The sequence below is a fragment of the Eublepharis macularius genome, chromosome 18, assembly GCF_028583425.1.
Source record: "Eublepharis macularius isolate TG4126 chromosome 18, MPM_Emac_v1.0, whole genome shotgun sequence".
NCBI lineage: Eukaryota > Metazoa > Chordata > Lepidosauria > Squamata > Eublepharidae > Eublepharis > Eublepharis macularius.
The window spans coordinates 13,173,913-13,192,779 of record NC_072807.1 but is presented as its reverse complement, the minus strand read 5'-3'; the positions used below and the strand labels follow the sequence as shown (position 1 = coordinate 13,192,779).

Sequence of the window (18,867 nt, the reverse complement as noted above, 5' to 3'; positions counted from 1 at the left end):
CATGGGACTCTAATCTGGAGAGCTGGGTTTGATTCCTCACTCCTCCACTTGAAGCCCGCTGGGTGACCTCGGGCTAGTCACAGCTCTCTGGAGCTCTCTCAGCCCCGCCCACCTCACAGGGTGTTTTGTTGCGGGGATAACAACGGCATACTTTGTAAACCGCTCTGAGTGGGCATTAAGTTGTCCTGAAGGGTGGTATATAAATCGAATGTTATATTAGATAAAGGTAGTCCCCTGTGCAAGCACCGAGTCATTACTGACCCATGGGGGGACATCGCATCACGACATTTTCTTTGCAGACTTTTTATGGGGTGGTTTGCCATTGCCTTCTCCAGTCATCTGGTACTCATTTTACTGACCTCAGAAGGATGGAAGGCTGAGTCAGCCTTGAGCCAGCCATCTGAACCTGGCTTCTGCCAGGATCAGACTCAGGTCGTGAGCAGAGGTTGGGCTGCAATACTGCCGCTTACCACTCTGCGCCATGGGGCTACCTTGGGTATATAAATCGAATGATGATGATGATGATGATGATGATTAAATTTCCTGCCCTTTTCTATCAGTCACCCTCACCTGGACTAGAATTACTGCACTGAGAAGCCACTGGAGGTTAGTCTGTCCAGTGGAGGAGAGGGCCTTCACAATGTAAGAATAAGGATGGACACATGGTGTTGCCTTCTCCTGAGTTACATCTCTGGTTCACCAGGATCAGTATTGCCTGCTCTGACTCGCAGTGGCTCTCCACGGTCACATCACCTGCTACTCGATCTGTTCAGCTGGAGAAGCCAGTGACTGAACCCCGAGACCTTTTGCATGCAAGCTGATGTATGCTCTACTACGGAGCCAGGGCCTCACTCCCACAAAGACTGACAAAGATCCATGCTTTTGAATACGTTTGCTTAACCGCAGCACTGCAAAGCACTGGATCCTTGGTTTTTAGTGTGTTTTCATGGCCAAGGTGACGAGCGCCTGCCTGCCAGTGGTTTTGAGCGTAAAAATCAGATGAATTTCTGGAGGGTCTTTGACGTATTCCTGGGCTTGCACAGCGGCACGGGCACAAAGCATTGGAGCCGCGTTTCTATTGTGCCATCCGCCGACACAGCTGTCATTCGTAACCCTCCTATGTCTCTTGTGTGACTCAGTGCAAAACGAACGACAGTCCATGTTTGCACCGCGTGCTTTTGAGGTGCAGCGGACATGAACGTGTTCTTTAAAAGGACGGTGGCTTTTGGCGGATCGCAAAATCCGGCTCTCTGCCCCGGATTCTTTCTGCCTTTGCACCGCAGCAGCGCCGTGCAGCGCCGGGTCCGTGATTTTTCGGATGGAGCATGGAGACCATTGACCCGCGATCTGATCATGAGCATCCCCGCGGCGGCGTCCAGCTCCCTGCACGGCTTGCCTTTTGTTCGCGGGCACGTGTGCATCGCCCCGCGCGGAGGGGAAGCCGCCGGGAGCCCGCGGCGCGGCGGCGTCCCTGGCCGGCTGCTGCATTCCCGGCCGGGCGCGGGGCGCTCGCCACTCCTCCTCGGCCGCCGCTGCAGCAGCCGTCGGTGGCGGCGAGAAGCTCCTCCCGGGGCGGGCGGGCGCGCGCGGCCGAGCGGCATTGGCTGGCGCGGCAGCCCGTCGAGGAGGCGCCGCGCCGGGATTGGCTGGGGCCGGCCTTGGCGCATCCCGAGGCGGCCGCGCTCCCGCTCTGCGCTTTGTGCCGGCCGGCGGGCGAGGCGGGCAGGCAGCAGGAGCCGCAGCCGCCCACCATGTGAAGGGAGCCGCCCGGCCCGGCCCGGCCAAGATGCTCAGCCGGCTGATGAGCGGCAGCAGCAGGAGCCTGGAGCGCGAATGCAGCTGCACCGTCCGCCTGCTGGACGACAGCGAGTACTCCTGCACCATCCAGGTCCGTGCCTCGCCGCGCGCGCCCCCCGGCCCCGGTCCCGCCCCGGCCAAGCGGCGGCCTCCCGCTCCGAGCGGGCCCCGGCGGCGGCGCGCCCCGCGGGGGTTCTGAGGCGAGAGGGTTCCCCTTCCCCGCCTGACCCGGCCGGGGAGGCCACAACGCCACGCGCGGGGAGACGCCGCCGCCGCCGCGCGCGCGTGGTGCTGAGGGGCCGAGGGGGCCCTGGGCAGGCGCCGGAGCGGCTCGGCGAGGGCCGAGGGCGGCCGGAGGGGCTCAGGCGGCGTCCCCCCCCCCCCCCAGCCGCTTGGGAGAGGCGGCCTGCTGAGGGCCGAAGAATCCCCATTCTGTGGCAGCCTCACGGCGTCGCGCCTTCTCCCTCGACGGTTCAAATCCTGGCGGGATTTACAGTGAAATCCCAAACACGCTTATTCCAATCTAAGCCTATTGAACTCAACGGGCTTTGACTGGCGTAACTCTGCTTAGGATTTCGCTGTAAGTGGCGCTGAACGGCCAGCAGTAGGTGCAGGAGGCGCGCCGAAGGAGCAGAAGGCCGCGCTCCCTTCCCTTTGTATGCCTTCAGAGGTGCAGCTGGAGCACTTCGCGGGTTTTCCTTGAGGACTAGCCACCTCTTTTTTAAAATTTCCGCTCGAACCGACGTGTTATATGTTGCAGATGTGAGGAATGAGCTCACACTAGGTGGGCAATCAGTGTATGTGAGGGGGGAGTAGCTGTTGAAGTAGTTCATCAGACCACCGGCACTTTGTTTGGGCAAGTTTAGCATTCAAGGTCACCCGCTGAATGAATGACTTTGTCTGCACCGGAGGATGGCTCTTCACTGGGTTGCTTGTCTAGGCCTTTGTGCGCCTTGAAGGATGGCCCTGAAGAAAAATGGACACTTTGTTCAAGGCGGCGCAGACGTCATCAGAGTGTAAAATCCCGGGATTGTCTGGGCTGCCCCGCATCCCGCCTAAATTGTTTTCAAGTGGCATCTCTCAAGGCAGACTCTTGTGCGCACACAGGCCCTAGACGTTGCCATCTAAGAAAGCCATCCCCTTCTTCCCAACTAGTTCCTCCCTATGCGACCATGTGTAATTTTTCACAGTCAAAACCCACTTTTGAAAGCAAACCCGGGTGGCTTTGAGCTTGCTTTGGTTTAGCAGCAGCTTGGACTTGTTTCTTCCTCTCCCAGTTGGTGCAGTTTGCTGCTGCAGTTTGTACGTTGGGGGAAATATGTAACAAGTTTTGAAACAGTAGAGAAAAGCAAGTATCAAGTTAGCACCTATAAGATGAACAAAATTTGTGGGAGGGTAAGAGCTTCCGTGAGCCCCAGCGCACTTCTTCAGATATCTGCTTTATAGGAAGTGAGTTGTGTCTCACGAAAGCTCATACCCTACCCCAAATTTTGTTAGTCTTATAGATGCTACTGGTCTTTTGGTATCTGAAGCAGTGAGTTGTGTCGCATGAAAACTCGTGCCCTACCCCAAATTTTGTTAAGTCTTATAGGTGATACTGGACTCTTGCTTTTTTCTACTGCTGCAAACTACCCATCTTGATCTGTCTCCATGGAAGGTTTTGGAATGATTGTGAAATATGTTCCTTACCCTACAATTCCTATTGATTTTTATCTGTTCTTCCTGTTAAGTCTAGAATGGAGCAGGTGCATGAAAGAATTGTGACACTGTATGCAGCAGCCGGCTATAGGCGCTAGGGAATTTTTAATGGTTAAAAGTAAGAGCTTTCAACAAGAGATAACTTGTTTTTGCAGTTTAATGCAGAAATCTTCTCTATAATATGGATGGGTGTGTTTGTTTCCCTCCTCCCACACAGCACTTTTGTTGACAAGCGGTTCATTGTGCTTAAACTGATAGATTTTTTTTCTGAACTCAATCTGGGATCGGTTCTGTTTCACATTAGCACTGTGAACAGATTGGCAAAGTGTCGTTTGAAGGAGTAGAGGGTTGCAATTTTGGCTGACGAGAGAGGCAGATGGAGTGACACAGAATATTCCCAGCTGAAGCACAGTTGTGTCCCAAGTGCGAATGGCCTGTTTGGTTTTTGTGATGGCACACAGCAAGAAGCCTCTTCTGAGAGCAGAAATAATTAGCTGATGTCACTTGTCATCGCTTAGATTTTTCGCTCTGGGGGTGGGGGAGAGAAGGAGGGAGTCTGTCACTGATTTCATATCCCACCTAAGCAAAAACACTCATAGGCCTCTCTAGCAATGGAGGTGCACATAATGAGTCAGTCTAACATTTCTCAAGTGAGAGGCACTGCTGCTTGGAAAAGCTGTTGGGGTGGCAGTGGATTCTGAAGGTCATTCTGGTAGAAAATGCAGACGCCACCTCCTTCTCCTGTCCGCAGATTCAGGGATTCTGTTTCACGGGGAGCCTTAATGTATATGCTGTATTGCCTTTTAACAGCATCAGCGCACGGAAGCCTGCATTTTCTGTATGAAATTTCACATATTTTTTTAGCTCAGCTTTGTAATCTGAACATTTAATGGCTGTGCAATTAAAAGTTTAGTAAAGATGTGTAGCCAGCATTTGCTTTTCTGCTGCAGCAGCTGGGTAGAGGTGTGAGTGGCAACAGAGGTGGCAATCAGGTGTGTACTCTACTGTGTTGGGTCGGGTCTTCCCTTGCAGAAGGGCTTCGATTAATCCAGATTATCTGACAGGGAGGGTGTCTATCTGATAAGGGTGGGTTTGAATGAACATGTTTTTCTGTGCCTCAAGGGTAGGTGTACAAAACGGCCCACTCACCCCTCATGTCCACAATTGTGGATGCATTGTTGGGACTGGGATCCCTGTGGCTGAAAATGAGTGACGGTTGGTTGATGCCTCTACAAAGTGGGGGTTACAAGCCCTATCCCCCTTGCCAGGATACTCTTTTGCTCATTTATGTCTGGGTGGGTTGGAGCAAATTGAAGCATGCCATTTTCTGTATGATGGGGAAGGAATGGCAAATAGAATCCAAGAATACTTGCAAAGGAAAAAAGAAAGGGGGGAACTTCCACCCAAAAAGGACTGAGTAGACAAAAAAGTTGAAAGGAAAAAAAATCCCTTTTACATACAAGAGCCAAGACCGATGCCAAGAAAGTACTAAAAAGTTTAATAAAATTCTAAGAATTAAAACTATGATTAAAACAGTATCACTTTGGTTTATATATGTATATATATAAAAATAAAACTACCTTTATTGTGGACATACTTAAACAATTGCATTCATACACATGGGGATTTCATACATTTACAGGCATCTTAAAAATGACCAGGTATTGTTACAGTCATCATTGTACACATGTAACCAAATGTGTTTCGGTCATGAAGCTTCAGTGGTTTTTATTTGTTCTATATGCACCATATGTTATAGGATACCTGGCCAAGCACTACATAAGCTCAAGAAAGATGTAGATACCCATGGAGTGAGTAGGTCCTACTAACCTATTCAAATAGAACAGGATTATCAAAGACATATTAGCGTCAATTGTAATTATTCAGTAGTCCAGATATCTAAGATCCTCTATAAGCCAAGAGTGTTTGGCCACAAGGATCCAGAAGCGTTTGGGTCTTTTTGTGTTTATATAGTGCTTGATCATGATTGTAACAGTACATGGTCGTTTTAAAGATGCTTGTAAATGTATGATGTGTATGAGTGCAGTTGTTTAAGATTTTGGAAGGTACCCTAGGGGAAGGTATATGGAACCATAGTGATATTGTTTTAATCATACAGTTTTAATTCTTACAGTTTTATTAAAGATTTTGGTACCTTTTGGGGTTTTTTTTGGCATTAATCTTGAAACTTGTATGTAAAAGAGGTTTTTGTTTTCCTTTCAAACTTTTTGTTTCCAAGAATATTTTCATGTAGTTGTCAAAACTTTTTTTTTTTAAAGAAGAAGCTGTTTAACAGTAGTGGTCATTGCTAACAGTGCATTCCTAAACAGAGTTACACCATTCTGAGTCCGTTGAAGTCAATATGCTGAAAAAAGCGTAGCTCTGTTGAGGATTGCATTTTAATCTCCCAGCTGTTAGTTCCTTAAGCATTGTGCAGTCATGCAACTGCAGTTATTTTCTATGATAGGTTGGACCTCCATGTACAGAAGCAGTATACCTAATGCTGCGGATGGATTTCACTTTCACGGCCTGTTTTGAGCCTCTGGAGGCATTTGAATGACAGAATTCTGATGCTAGATAAGAAGGATCCATCTAAAAGCTAGGCCCCCCCTTCCTACTCTTCTGTCCCATGCGTGAGTAAAATGTTTGGTTTTTAAAAGTGAATTTTGTCCCCAAACAGCCGTCTTCCTTCCATCTTCCTAATTAGGTTCCTTCCAAATTAAGATTCTCTTTTATTCCTCCATCCAGAGTAGAGAGGGGGGAAAAGATCCATCTTTCTCTCCTCTCTAATATCGCCTGCTCTTTTCCAATGCAGCGGATCCAGCGACATCTGTTTCCCCACTGGCAGGGCAAAGAGGCAGGCTCCTAGAACAAAGCAGGCACGAAGTGTTCAGATAATGGCCCGTGGCTGGCTCAACTGCAGCCTCCCCCTCTAGTGCAATTGTAGCTGCATCAGCACGGGCACCGGCTTTTTGTCCATAGACCCCAGCAGACCCCTTCTGTGAAGCCCTCCAGTGTGCTTTCCCCATCCACGGGCACCTATGAGTATCAAGTTGCAGGCACATGCAGCAAAGAGATTGCATGCCATGCCTTACATGTAAAGGACTGTGAGAAGTGTACATACTGTATGGCATCTGGCATGTTGTAGAAGACTTACTAGCAGCAGACATGGTTGTCGTAAGCAATCTGGGATTGTAGTTGGCTTTAACAAGTTGCCAGCTGCCTTCCTGGGGATGTCCTTTCATGCGCTAATGTTCATGTGCTTGCGTTTGTATGTCGGCAATACCCCCACATGACTCCCCAATTACTGCCGATTATGATCCTGACAGAGATGTGCACTTCTGTTTTGGAAGGGCCAAGCACCCAAACTCGGGGGTATGACTGCTGTAGGTCCCATGATGCACCTGCCTGGATTGGGGGGGGGGTGTCAATGTCTGGATGAGAGCTTTTCTGGGGGACCTCTCCCCCCCCCCTTGAGTTTCATGAAAGAAGAAAAGCAGGAGAGGATCATAACGAGTGTTGCATTTTAGTGTATTGGACTGGCTGCCTTATCTGTGGCAGGGCATTTGGGGGGGGGGGGCAGCTGTTTCACAAGTGATGGCAAAGTCCTCATATCTGGAAACAGGCCTTTGACTTCCTGCTAAAAGCGCCTCTCCTGTGGGCACTGAGGAATTCCCTTGGGATCAGGCCTGTTTCAAAACCAAGTTTTGGCAGGAAAGCACTTTGGTTCATCATCGTGTCTTCTGTGCGGTTCCCATGTGTGCCTGCACAGAACACTTGATGAATAACAATTACAGATCGTGCAACCCAGTTTTCATGGTCGTGTCTTCTGTGCAGCCATGTGCATGCGCAGTTCCCCTCACTAATAGAGTTGTTTAAATCAACAAATCAATATTGTTATATTATTATGACAGTGTATCTGGTTGTCTGAATTCCCTGCTTTTATTTTTTTAGTTCCATTTGCAGACATATGCCTTTCCTCTTGTATCTCTACAATGAAAGGAGCTACAGACTTTTAAAAAGAACAAAACCTGGGAATTTTGAGAGCCTGGTAGACTGATTGTTATCATGCTGTAGCATTGTAACAGCATAAAAATGCTGTTTTTTAAAAAAAACCTGGTGGCAGGGGAGGGGCAGAATGGCTGCTGCCGGGAGACTGGGGCAGGGAAACTTCCACGTTGAAACGTCCACGTTTTGCCATTGTGCTGCATCAGCAGCCACATCAGCAGTGGGGAAACGACATCTCCCCATCCCTGTCTGGAAAAGATCTCAATGGAGAGAGATTCTGGTGCAAGCAGACTTCCGTACCATTAGAAAAGAGCAATAGTCCAGTAGCACCTATAAGACTAACAAAATTAGTGGTAGGGTATGAGCTTTCATGAGTCACAGCTCACTTCTTCCGATATAGCTAGAATGTGAGTCCATCTGTCTTTATATCCTGGAGACCAGAGTGATCTCAGAAGCTGAATAACAATTGCTGGTGAATGACAATATCAGGCGTGATTGGATAGGGTGGGTTATGCAGAGGGGTAGTGGGTGTGGAGAAATCAGCATTGGTCATGAGAGAGGAAGCCTGGGTCTCAATTCAATCCAGGTGGATGCATTGTCTTGAGCTTCGTTATCAGTTTCAATTCAGCCGTCTCTCTTTTTACTCTCCCTTTGAAATTCCTCTGGAGGATAACTGCTACTTTTAGGTCAGCAACTAAATGTCCTGGACCATGTTTGCCTGTTAAAATGATGTCCAATATGAGCAGCACTTTAGGCACTGCAGTCTGACACCTCGAGGTCGGCTTTACTGCTGAGTAGTCTCTTGTTTGTTTTGTCTCACAAATGGAATGGGGAGAAGCCTCTTGGGTAGTCAGCGCTCCTACAGGCTCATATGTTGCACACACACAAAATGTCCTTTGTATGTGTGTGTGTACACTTGCACGCACATGCTAGAGAGATTTTTCTGTATCTGGGTCTGGCAGGATGTCGGAGCATGCTTCCAGGAAGGTAGATGCCCTGGGAGCCTCAAGAATACATTAACAGCACTTCTTATACAGCTTAGAATTTGAGAGTCAGATCTGTTCATTTTTTAGTTTTGGTTAAGTTTGATTTTAAAAGTAACATTTCATTTTTTCAGCTGGCACGCTACCAACTTCTTGCTCCCTTACTTCAGAAGAGAGAGGTGATACCATGGTCAGGACTGAACTGAAGCTGCAATGGGCTATAAGAGGGTAGTCAAAAGTGTGGCTGAGCTACTTCTTCCTGGAAGGGCACTTTGGGACCTCAAATGGTAGACCTCCTATCCTACCCGCATCCTTGCCGTCGGCTACAGGAGAGCTTCTGGTGCCCCTCTGTTCTTCCATAACAGTTTGCCAAGGGAGGGGGTCCATCTAACTGGCAGTGTGTCCTTGTTTCAAAGGGCTCAGCTCCACGGAATGCGCCAGTTGTGTACATTCTTACATGTGAATGTGTACAAGGAGAATGAAGCATTGTGTATGTGGCATAGTGCACCGATGGATTGTCTGTGATAGTCTGTAGTGATGTGGGCTGTGCATGTGCCAGCCGCTGTGTTGGGTGCAGGAGGCTTTTCTCAATTGCTGTTTGTTTCGCTGTAGACCCCTGGTTCTATTTTAGTCTTATGTAGGCCAGCCCTGGAGGAAACCACGATCCCAAATCCTTCAAGATTACAGCATGACCTCATTAAGTTGGTCAGTGTCTCCTTAGAATTGGAAATTAAATTGTAGCAGGCAGGCTTCTGAAACGGCCATGCTTGCAGGTTGGAAACAACTGGAGAAATGCGGCTGAGCTGTCGCTATGATGGGCTACTGCGGCAGCAGAGGAGCCCAGCAGCGACTGAGGAGGTCGGGTGGGGTTTGTCGGAACTTGCCAGGGCTCAGTTGTTCTTTCAAGATTCAAATAAGAGAGCAAAACCGGAATGGTGGTGGGCCTTTAATATTTCATGTGTGGTGATAAAACTTTTGCGCTCAAAGTAAATAATGCATCTTGATACATGACAGACATGGCACAATAGTCGCCTGACTGAATGTTTGGCAAGGGCAAAACAGCGTAGCCAAGCAACGAGCTGACAGATCTGATGCAGTAACTATTTATTTATTTAAAATATTTATGTCCCACCTTTCCACAATGGCCAAGGCGGCTTACCAAATATAAAATGCACAGTTAAAAATGTAGCCGAGAAATACAAAATAATGTACATCAAGGTAAAACTGCAACTCCTGCCACATATATCGCCATCAGCTGTCCATCAGAAACATTCAATAGTTACTTCCCTTAAAGGTACGTTGAAATAATTCTGCCTTGCATCTTTAGGGCATTTCCATACTGGTTTTCTGCCCTGGGTTCAATGCTGTTGGGAAGTGGGGTTTTTTTCCTGTGCTTTGATTGTAGTAAAGCCTGACTTGGTGCCTTGTGGGAGGGAAGGTTTTGATTTTTAGGTCCACGTAGCAGCCATTCTTCCTCCTCCATGTCCGGGGGGCTTTTTTTTGGTACGGTTATCACAGTAAGCATAACAGATTCTGTAAATTCCCAGCTCTCATTTTAAAAATGAGGGGAAAGGAGTGGAAAGGCTAGAGAATTACTTTTCTTTTAAAATGAAAGCTGGGAATTCACAGAACTTTTACACTTAATGTTATAACAATATGAAATGGATGATTCTTTGAAAAAATTGAAAAGGCTTCAGTGGCCGATGAGAGGGCCTGCTGCTGGGGAACTTGGGTAGGGAACCTACGAGAAACCTACCATGTGGAAGCCCTGTTTATGCTGTGCTATATCAGCAGCCACACCAGCAAATGAGGAAACCACACAAGTCCTGTTTCCTTGTGGAAACCACTTTACAGAAGGAAGCATAAGGGCTGTCTGTTACCACATGTGGTACAGAATGTGTGGGCACAGCTATTGAAATCAAGCACTCATTGGCTGTGGTTGACAGGACCACCAAAAGTCACAGCTCTCCAGAGCTCTCTCAGCCCCCCTCCCAGGGTGATCGTTGTGGAGATAATAATAACATACTTTGTAAACTGCTCCTAGTTTGCATTAAGTTGTCCTGAAGAGTGGTATATAAATCAAATGTTGTTGTTGTTATTTTTATTATTAAAGCTTGATGACTTTAGTTGGCACGTACAGTCATACAGGGTAAGTTCGGCCATTAGATATATGCATTCCAGGCCATGAAGTGCTTTAAAAGCAACAACCAGCTTCTTAAATTGTGCCATCTGTACCAACTGAAGTTTCCAGATCCTTTTCAAGGGTAGCCTCATGTATATCGAATTACAGTAATCTAGCCTTGAGTTTACCGTGTCAGGTATCAGTGTAAAGTTAACCTGAGCTCATACAAGAGAGACGGTATTCACATGAGGGATGGAAGCTTTGTGCCTTCTCCCCAGCATTGGAGCCTTTGATAGATGCAGCCTTCATACTCAAACATGAGGACAAGAAACTTGGTTTGGTTTGAATGGATGTTTTCTTTTAATCTTAAGATTTTTATTTTTGCAAGCTATCAGACATCACATAAAATAACCGAGAATTTCCATTTGAACATCATCTGACGAAGAGAACTTGATTCTCGAAAGCTTATGCTACAATAAAATTGGTTAGTCTTGAAGGTGCTACTGGACTCCATTTGAACAGTACTCTCAAGTACTTAAAATTACTGCTCAAAGTAAGAGGGGTTTTTTTCCTAACTGTGGCATAGCATTGTTTTGCTGTAAATGGAGGTATTTTGGACTAAGAGCACATCTTAGTCCAAATCTTTCCAGAGAAGAAAAAACTGTGTTGAAACCCCTGCCTACTGATGGCTGTTAAACTTGGCTTCGTGCTTTGTATGCGGCAGGTGACCGGCTATGTGTTTGTATGGGAAGAGTGCTGGGAGTGCAGGCAGGCTAACCTTTATCGGTCACAGTCCATGTAGGTGTAAAACGTGTTTGTTGAATGAAGCTGAGAGAGGTGTTGCAAGAGGTGGCTGGTTCCATGGCTGAAGAGGATTCCTTTCTTCATCTGTCAAGACTGTAGTGTTTTCCACATGGGGAGGGACTTGTGTTGTTTCCTCATAGCTTGGTGCAGCTGCCGATATAGTACAGGAGCAGTGGGGCTTCCACGTGGCAGGTTTTCCTACCCAATCTCTAAGCAGTAGCAGCCATCCCTCCCCCTACCCGGGCCAGTGAGGCTTTTCTATTTTAAAAAAGGCAATTTAATATGTGTTAATAATATCACATTATGTGTAATGCTAATTTTCTGCACATTGCACTCAGGCTGTAATCTTGCTCTACAACATGTATTGTAGCTAGCTTCCTGAACACTCTAATTTACAATCCCCCTCCCACCCTTTGCCTTGTTTATAAGGACCTCTTCCCTTTTCCACTCTTCATATCTGACGAATGGAGCCCTGACTCTCAAAAGCTCATACCCTGGAAATCTAGTTGATCTTTAAGGTGCTCCTGGACTCAAATTATGTATACCAGGTTCTCTGAATTCCCGGTTTTTATTTTTTAAAAAAGTAAGTCTCTGTTCTCTTCCATGGCAGAGGTATGCCTTTCCCTTTATATCTCAGCAGTAGAAGGGGCTGCCATATTGTTTTATTTATTTGTTTATTTTATTTATTCTGGATTTTTATTCTGCCCTCCCCACGAGCAGGCTCAGGGTGGATTACATCAAATAAAAACATTCCCTACAACTTACATATTGTAAAACAGTTGAAAAGCTCAGAGGAAGTTCTTGTTTTATTATTTGTTTTACTCATTTTTTCATTCATATTTATTTGTTTTATTCATACTGTTTCCCCCCCCCCCCCAAGGGGGATCCAATTGTTCTACTCTCCTGTTTTATCACAACAAGCCTGGGAGGATGGTTATGCTGGTAGGTTATGCTGATGGCTTGAAGTCGCCCAGCAAGCTTTCACACAACAAACAGCACAATGCAAAGTAGGTTACAAAAGTAGAGAATGCGCTAGAAAACTGTATGTATGTTCAGTAAAGCAAGATTAAAAAACAGAAGAACAATGGAACAAGTCCAGTATGCCATGTTGTGGGTGAATATTATATCGCTGGGACAATATTAAATTTGTTTTTAAAAAAATATCAAAAAGCATCCCTTTGTGGCTGGGGGAGGAAATGGCTACTGTGGGGACAGTTTTGGGGAAATGGCTGCCATGTGGGTATGAAAACCTAACCCCCCACCTTGGAAGGCACACAAATGCACCACTATGCTGTGGCGAAGCAGGAAGAAAAACCAATTTCCCAATAGCACTGACCCTGGGGCAGATAAACCTGTATAGAAATGGCCTCTGTAAATGTGGGCAGAATCATGGCCAGCAGAGCCACACATCCCCTCCCTCTCCGACTTGTATGCCTTCATTTGTCTTGATGCACAAATACAATTGGGGCCACTATACTGCACTGATATGTTTCACAGAGCTCAGTCCTACCAACTGCTGCTTTAGAAGAAAGCCAGTCCTGCTCTGTTCTGTTCTTTTCAATAAAAGTTGTTGCATAGAGTTCGCATCCTGAGATTCCAAGAGACGTCTTTGCTTATGTTCCCGCCTCTCGCAGCAGGCAGGGGCCAGAGATGCTCTCTGTAGGCTCCCACCATTCTGATACAGGTTTCTTCGGAAGGGCCCAGAGCCCCCACCGACCCCTTTGTCCACTCTTTCCCAGTAAGTTTTAGTTATGTGTGACCAAATGAGGCCTGGCGACCCAGGCAGAATAATAAGCAACTTTATTTAGCAGGTTTAGTAACACTGGTGTTCAAAATTTTGTAGAATAAAAAGAACAGTAAAGATTGGTGACCAAACAAAACAAAATACCCTAATGCGTCTAACTAGGCTGTTCCTAGCTATCTCTTGGTGACGCTTCAAACTGTCTCATCCCTTCTGGATGAGGGGTCCCTCCAGCTGCAACAACCTCTCCTCAGCTCTGCTCCCTAGCGGTGAACCCTCCCACTGTGGTGAGGCCTTTTCTCTCAGGCACCCCCCTTCTCTATTGATGCAATTTCCACCTCCAAATCCCCTGTTAACCAATCACAGGGTCCAAAGGGGACCTGGAAAATGTAGGCCTTGTAGTCAATCTAGTACAGGCTTCCCCAGAGCCACTAGGCCTCAGTATGTAGGGTCAGGGTCATAACACCGCTGTTGCTTTTTGCCCAGCTTTGATAAAGCAGCAAAGGATCAAAAAGTGGAAAAATCAGTTATATTCTTCTTTCTGTTCCTCATAGGGTTGCCAGCCTCCAGGTAGTGGCTGGAGATCTCCCGGAATTACAACTGGTCTCCAGGCCACAGAGATCAGTTCACCTGGAGAAAATGGCTGCTTTGTGGGGTGGACTCTATGGAATTATGCCATGCCAAGGTCCTTTCCCTCCCCAAACCCCACTTTCTCCAGGTTTCACCCCCCCCCTCAGATCTCCAGGAATTTCCCAACTTGGAGCTGGCAACCCTAGTTCCTCACAGTACTTAAGCACATGCTTAAAGGGTATTAGAGGCTTTTACAAAAATGTTCAAATACTCCAGAGTGGTTGGATTTGAGGCGGAAGGAAGGAAGAGAGAAGAGCTGTGGGACAGACCCCTTCTCCGCATTTCCTTTCTGAGAGGAAGTCATGGAATGCTGGGGCCATTCTGCTGCAGAGAACATTCAGCATTTGAGGCCTACCTTGGCCTTACATATTTTATGAGTTGCATCTTCCTTGAGCATGAAGCATGGGACTGTTTGCCCCAGGAGGTAATAACCTGTCATTCAAATTACAATGTTTGCAGAGTGACACGAAAACATTCTTACAGCCCGCTTGACGTCCCAAGTGAAATGATCAAAGCAATTACCGGGATGCTTTGACAAGTGCCACTTTCAATTACCCTGGCGTGGTCAGTCTCGGGGCACTCTGCCACCATCTCAAGGGGCTTTTTGCCAGCTGGTCACTTAAGGCAGAGATGAGGAAACTGGGGCACGCACGTATACAAGCTTGCTCGTAAACTCGGTGGCCAGAACTGCCGCTTTGAAACAAAGAATAAGGCCGAAGAAGCGCTGCTGGCCCTTTCCTCTTTTGCTTCCGATTGGCTGTGGGTGGGCATGTGGCAGCCTCCTGCTGGGTTTTGTTCAGACCTTCAATCTGATCATTGGAACTCACTGTGCCCAGTTCTGCCTTGTCCTCATAATTTCTGGCTCATACTCATTGACTTCATTTGCATGTCTAGATCTGTTTCCCTGGGATCTAGACCTTGGTTTTTACCCGAGTGTCCTAGAAATGGCATACCTTCCAACGGGTAGGTCAGCCTAGTTGGCTGCCCACCGGGATTTGAATGGTGTTGTGCTGATGTGGCCTCTGACCCTCGCGTGGCTGAACTCAGCTGCCTGTGGGAAGGATGGAAGAAGGTGAGGCTGCATAATGTTCGAAGGGGACGTTTCCCAGCTGAGAACAGAGAGAGCGCCTTCTCTGTGTTTCTTCCCGGGTTCTCTTTGGAAGGCTGCATTTCTTTTCCTAGAAAGAGCAGTCCCACTTCAGTATTAATGGAACAGCACAATAATCTACTCCAACTGGCAGTGATTCTGTCGTGTCTCTGGCAGAGTTCTTTTCCAGCCTTTTTTCTGAAGAGATGTCAGGGATTCAGCTTACCCTTCGGCATGCATATTACCATCGAGCTATTTCTCTCCCCCTCTCCCTGTTCAATTCACCATTGTGCCAAAATCTAGTTGGTGTCTGTTTCTTTTGGTGTCAACACACATGGTGGTGCAATTGGATAAAATAAAGGCCCAGTTCAACCAGAATCAAGGTCCACCAAACATGTGCAGAGTGCTCATTCTTTATTACTGAGCTGCTGCAGCCATGCTTATAGTGCAGTCCTTTGCAAATGCTGTCACTGACCTTGCTGCTTTCTCTAGAAAATGCGATCAGACTCTTTGTGTCACTTTAAAATGTTTGCCATGGAAGAGACATGTCCTTCTGGCACTCCGTAGTGGAGACATTCAGCATTCGCCTTTTTCACACCTATAAATAAGGTGCTTGTGTATTTGAGCACATTCCAGATTCATTCCAAAGCACAAGCATTTCTGACCTGTTTCTGCCCCACAGTTCCAGAGACAGTGTCTCAGTGGGCAGTTGTTTGCAAGATTACCTAGGCTCAAGAAGTCTTGGAGAATGATGCTGTTAAGCATAAATGAAAAAAATAATCCTCCTTTAACCAGGGATCTAAAAGAGGAGGATGTCCTCCTCTGATGATGTTTCCATCATTCGGAAAACAGTCTTTGATACTGTGTAACAGAATTCTCCTGATTTATTTAATGAAAAAAATGTGTATCCTGTCTAAATGTTGCTTTAGTTCCCAGATCTTGATTACAGCATGCAGTGTTGGTCACCCTCATTGTATTTAATCATTTGTTGTTGTTGTTGTTGCTTAAATTTACTGTAACCTGTTTAGGGCATCTCTGGTTGGGCTGGATGAAACCTGAAATAAATCCAGTCAAACAGCCTAGAAAATCTGGAGTGGGGTGAGGTGTGGGTGGGTGGGTGAATGCGGGGGTCAACAGCCCTTCAACTTCACTTGTTTTGTTCGCTGGAGGTTTCCCCCCCTGAACTTCTGCAACTTCGAAGTGATTCTGAGTTCTAAATTCCTTGTGAAGATTGTTAGGAGAATTTGGTTTGCCTCTAATTCCAAACTCTTCCTTTCCCATCCTTTGGTCTGTATTTCCCCCCTTTAATTTTTGGATGATATTTCTGGAATTGGTCTGTGGGCATAAATGAAATTGGGTTTCATTTGAAAAGGAGAGGTGAGAGAGGGTAGTCCTGAATTCGGAGTCTTTCCCCAATTTCCTGGGACTTCCCAATGACTCTAACTTCAAGCTAAGGACTTAAAGGGAGCAACCCAAAGGGGAAAGTAACTCTCTGAACTGTAAAGAAAGGGGTGTAAAGACTCCCCACACCGCAGACTTCTGATTTGCCAAGTGTTTTGTCAAATAAGGACTTTGAATAGGAGGAACAAGTTGTTGATGGGAAAAGCTACACATCTCATACTCACAGCCTAGGAAAGGTGGTAGAAGCTTGCTTGTTCAGACATAATTTTGTGTTAAAGCTCCAAAATGTAACAAGCAAAATGGGCTTTGTGACTTGTTTGTAAACTGGAGACATGGGATGTACTCTCTGTTTTACTGATAACAGTGACTAGTGGGTTGAAAGCTGATACTTTCTGTAAAACTGGGCAACTTTAAATCTGTTTTGAAAAAAAAGTCAATATGTTGACCTAGCAGGCCCTCTTTGAATGTCTCCTTTTGTCCTTATTCTGTGGATCTTGACAGAAAAGAGGACATTCCAGCACCGCTATCTGGGCTCAGGATTACCATGGGAACCAACGTCAGATTTCCCAGGTGATGCCCTCTGTTGTAAGCAAAGGCGCTGCTCACTTCAAGCAGCCCAGTTCAGCCTAGGGGAGCAGCAGAGAATGCACGGATGTCGTGCCCTCGGTGTCCATATTGTCAAAAACAATAAAAAATCATTCGGGTTGTAGAAGATGCTCTGATGTTTCAGGCCTCTGCAGATACCCAAGTGGGTTTCTCTGGCAACTATCCAGAATATAAAACACGGGAGTCTGGCAGATACACAAATGAAGCAAATAAAATTGGGGCCCGAAAGACAGGAGGGTACTCTGGACAGGCATGGGAAGTGGTAATACATCTCGCTCTGCCCGTCCTTGGAACTAAAGTGAAGAGATGTTGCTATCCGTGGTCCTATGAATGAAGTGAAGACTTTGTATTTTAGGCAAAATTGAAAACCCAGGTCTAGTTTGCGTATTTTTTGTTGCTCGCCTCCTTTTATACAAATGAAAGTTGGCCATTCCACTCTGAAGCTAGCAGGGTAGATGGTGGACTGCTGGACCCTTCTCCCATAGAACAGGCTGGTGCTTCAGCTGGCATTTGAGTGCCATTAGTTGCTGACACATGTTCTCCTGGGGGCCTTTGACATCCAGAGTGCTCAGCATTCAGGAGAAGTTGGATCAGAGAGGGATTTTCTTCTTGGCTGCACAACTGGGGGTGGAGGGACAGCACTTGAGGGTTGGTGGTGGAGAGTGCCTTCAAATCATAGTTGATTTATAGCGACCCCTGGTGGGGTTTTCCCGGCAAGAGACTAACAGAGGTGGTTTGCCAATGCCTGCCTCTGCAACCTTGCTGTTCGTTGGAGATCTCCCATCCAGGGCTTTTTTTCAGTGGGAACGCGGTGGAATGGAGTTCTGGTACCTCTTAAAAATGGTCACATGGCTGGTGGCCCCGCCCCCTGATCTCCAGACAGAGGGGAGTTTAGATTGCCCTCTGCGCCGCTCATGGAGGGCAATCTCAACTCCCCTCTGTCTGGAGATCAGGGGGCGGGGCCACCAGCCATGTGACCATTTTCAAGAGGTGCCGGAACTCCGTTCCGCCGCGTTCCCCCTGAAAAAAAGCCCTGGTCATGACTGTTGAGAGTGTTTCATTCCAGATAAAATACCTTATTTTTATTCCTTTTATTGTTCTGTCTCCTTCCGTTCAAGAAATTTTACATCTTTAGATGTGGCCAGTGAGGGCCAAACAACATGTCTGTGTGTTTAAGAGTTAGCTGTGGGGAATGGTTTTTATAAAATAAAGGAGAGCCCAGATGGGCTGGGATTGCCGCCATGGGGAGAGGAAGAGCACCTGCCTTTCTCCCCACTGCTTGGAAACAGCACTGTGGGGGAGATTTCCCCATTTTTGCTGCTCCATGTGGAGTATTCTGTGCATACAGAGCAGCAAAAACAGGAAAAAGCTTTCCCCCCCCATGCTTTTTCAGCATGAGAAAATGGCTTGGGAGGATGCAAGAGCCCCTCCTCCCCCCAGCTGTTTTTTGAGCCCCTTTAGACTCTCCTTTACTTTTTAAAAGAGCCACTTCCTGCAGTTGTTGTATTGCTGCAGGGAACCCAAGTTGGTTCTGGAGAACCCGAGCTAATTCTGAAAAACACCAACATGTAGTTTGGTCCTGAGTTTGACATGTGTTTCCTATGGAAGCTGTAACATTGTCTATCTCCAGCTATTCATAGTGGCAAGGCTTCCATTCCAAGTGGCTTTCACCAATTTCACAAATAATGAAACCTGCAAGTCCAGAATATAAGGTGTGGCTGCTCTTCTTCTTCTTCTTTTTTTAAAAAAAATATTATTTTATTAAAACAAAATGGGAGTACAGAAAAAGAAAGGGAAAAAAGGGGACAAGCAAGACAAATATAAAGCTGTGTGCTACAAGGATGGTTAAAATACAGAGTACAAAAGTCATAACCTTTATAGATATTAGAATAGTAATTGAAATAATAATTAAGCCTGTTTAGTGTATATTTTTCCAAATAAACAACATGTGAAAAATTCAAACCTATTTCTACTTATTTTAGTAATAATA

The 18,867-nt window shown here is 46.6% G+C and overlaps 1 protein-coding gene across 3 annotated transcripts in view; it reads left to right on the top strand.

Annotated features, from left to right (window-relative positions):
- Positions 1-1,786: 1,786 nt before the first annotated feature.
- The window catches only part of FRMD5 (FERM domain containing 5), a 136,126-nt gene continuing 119,045 nt past the window's right edge, over positions 1,787-18,867 (top strand). For all 3 annotated transcript variants that reach the window (XM_055002127.1, XM_055002126.1, XM_055002125.1), the window contains exon 1: positions 1,787-1,888. In XM_055002127.1, the coding sequence (XP_054858102.1) occupies positions 1,787-1,888 (102 nt within the window). The remainder of the gene's footprint in view (positions 1,889-18,867) is intronic.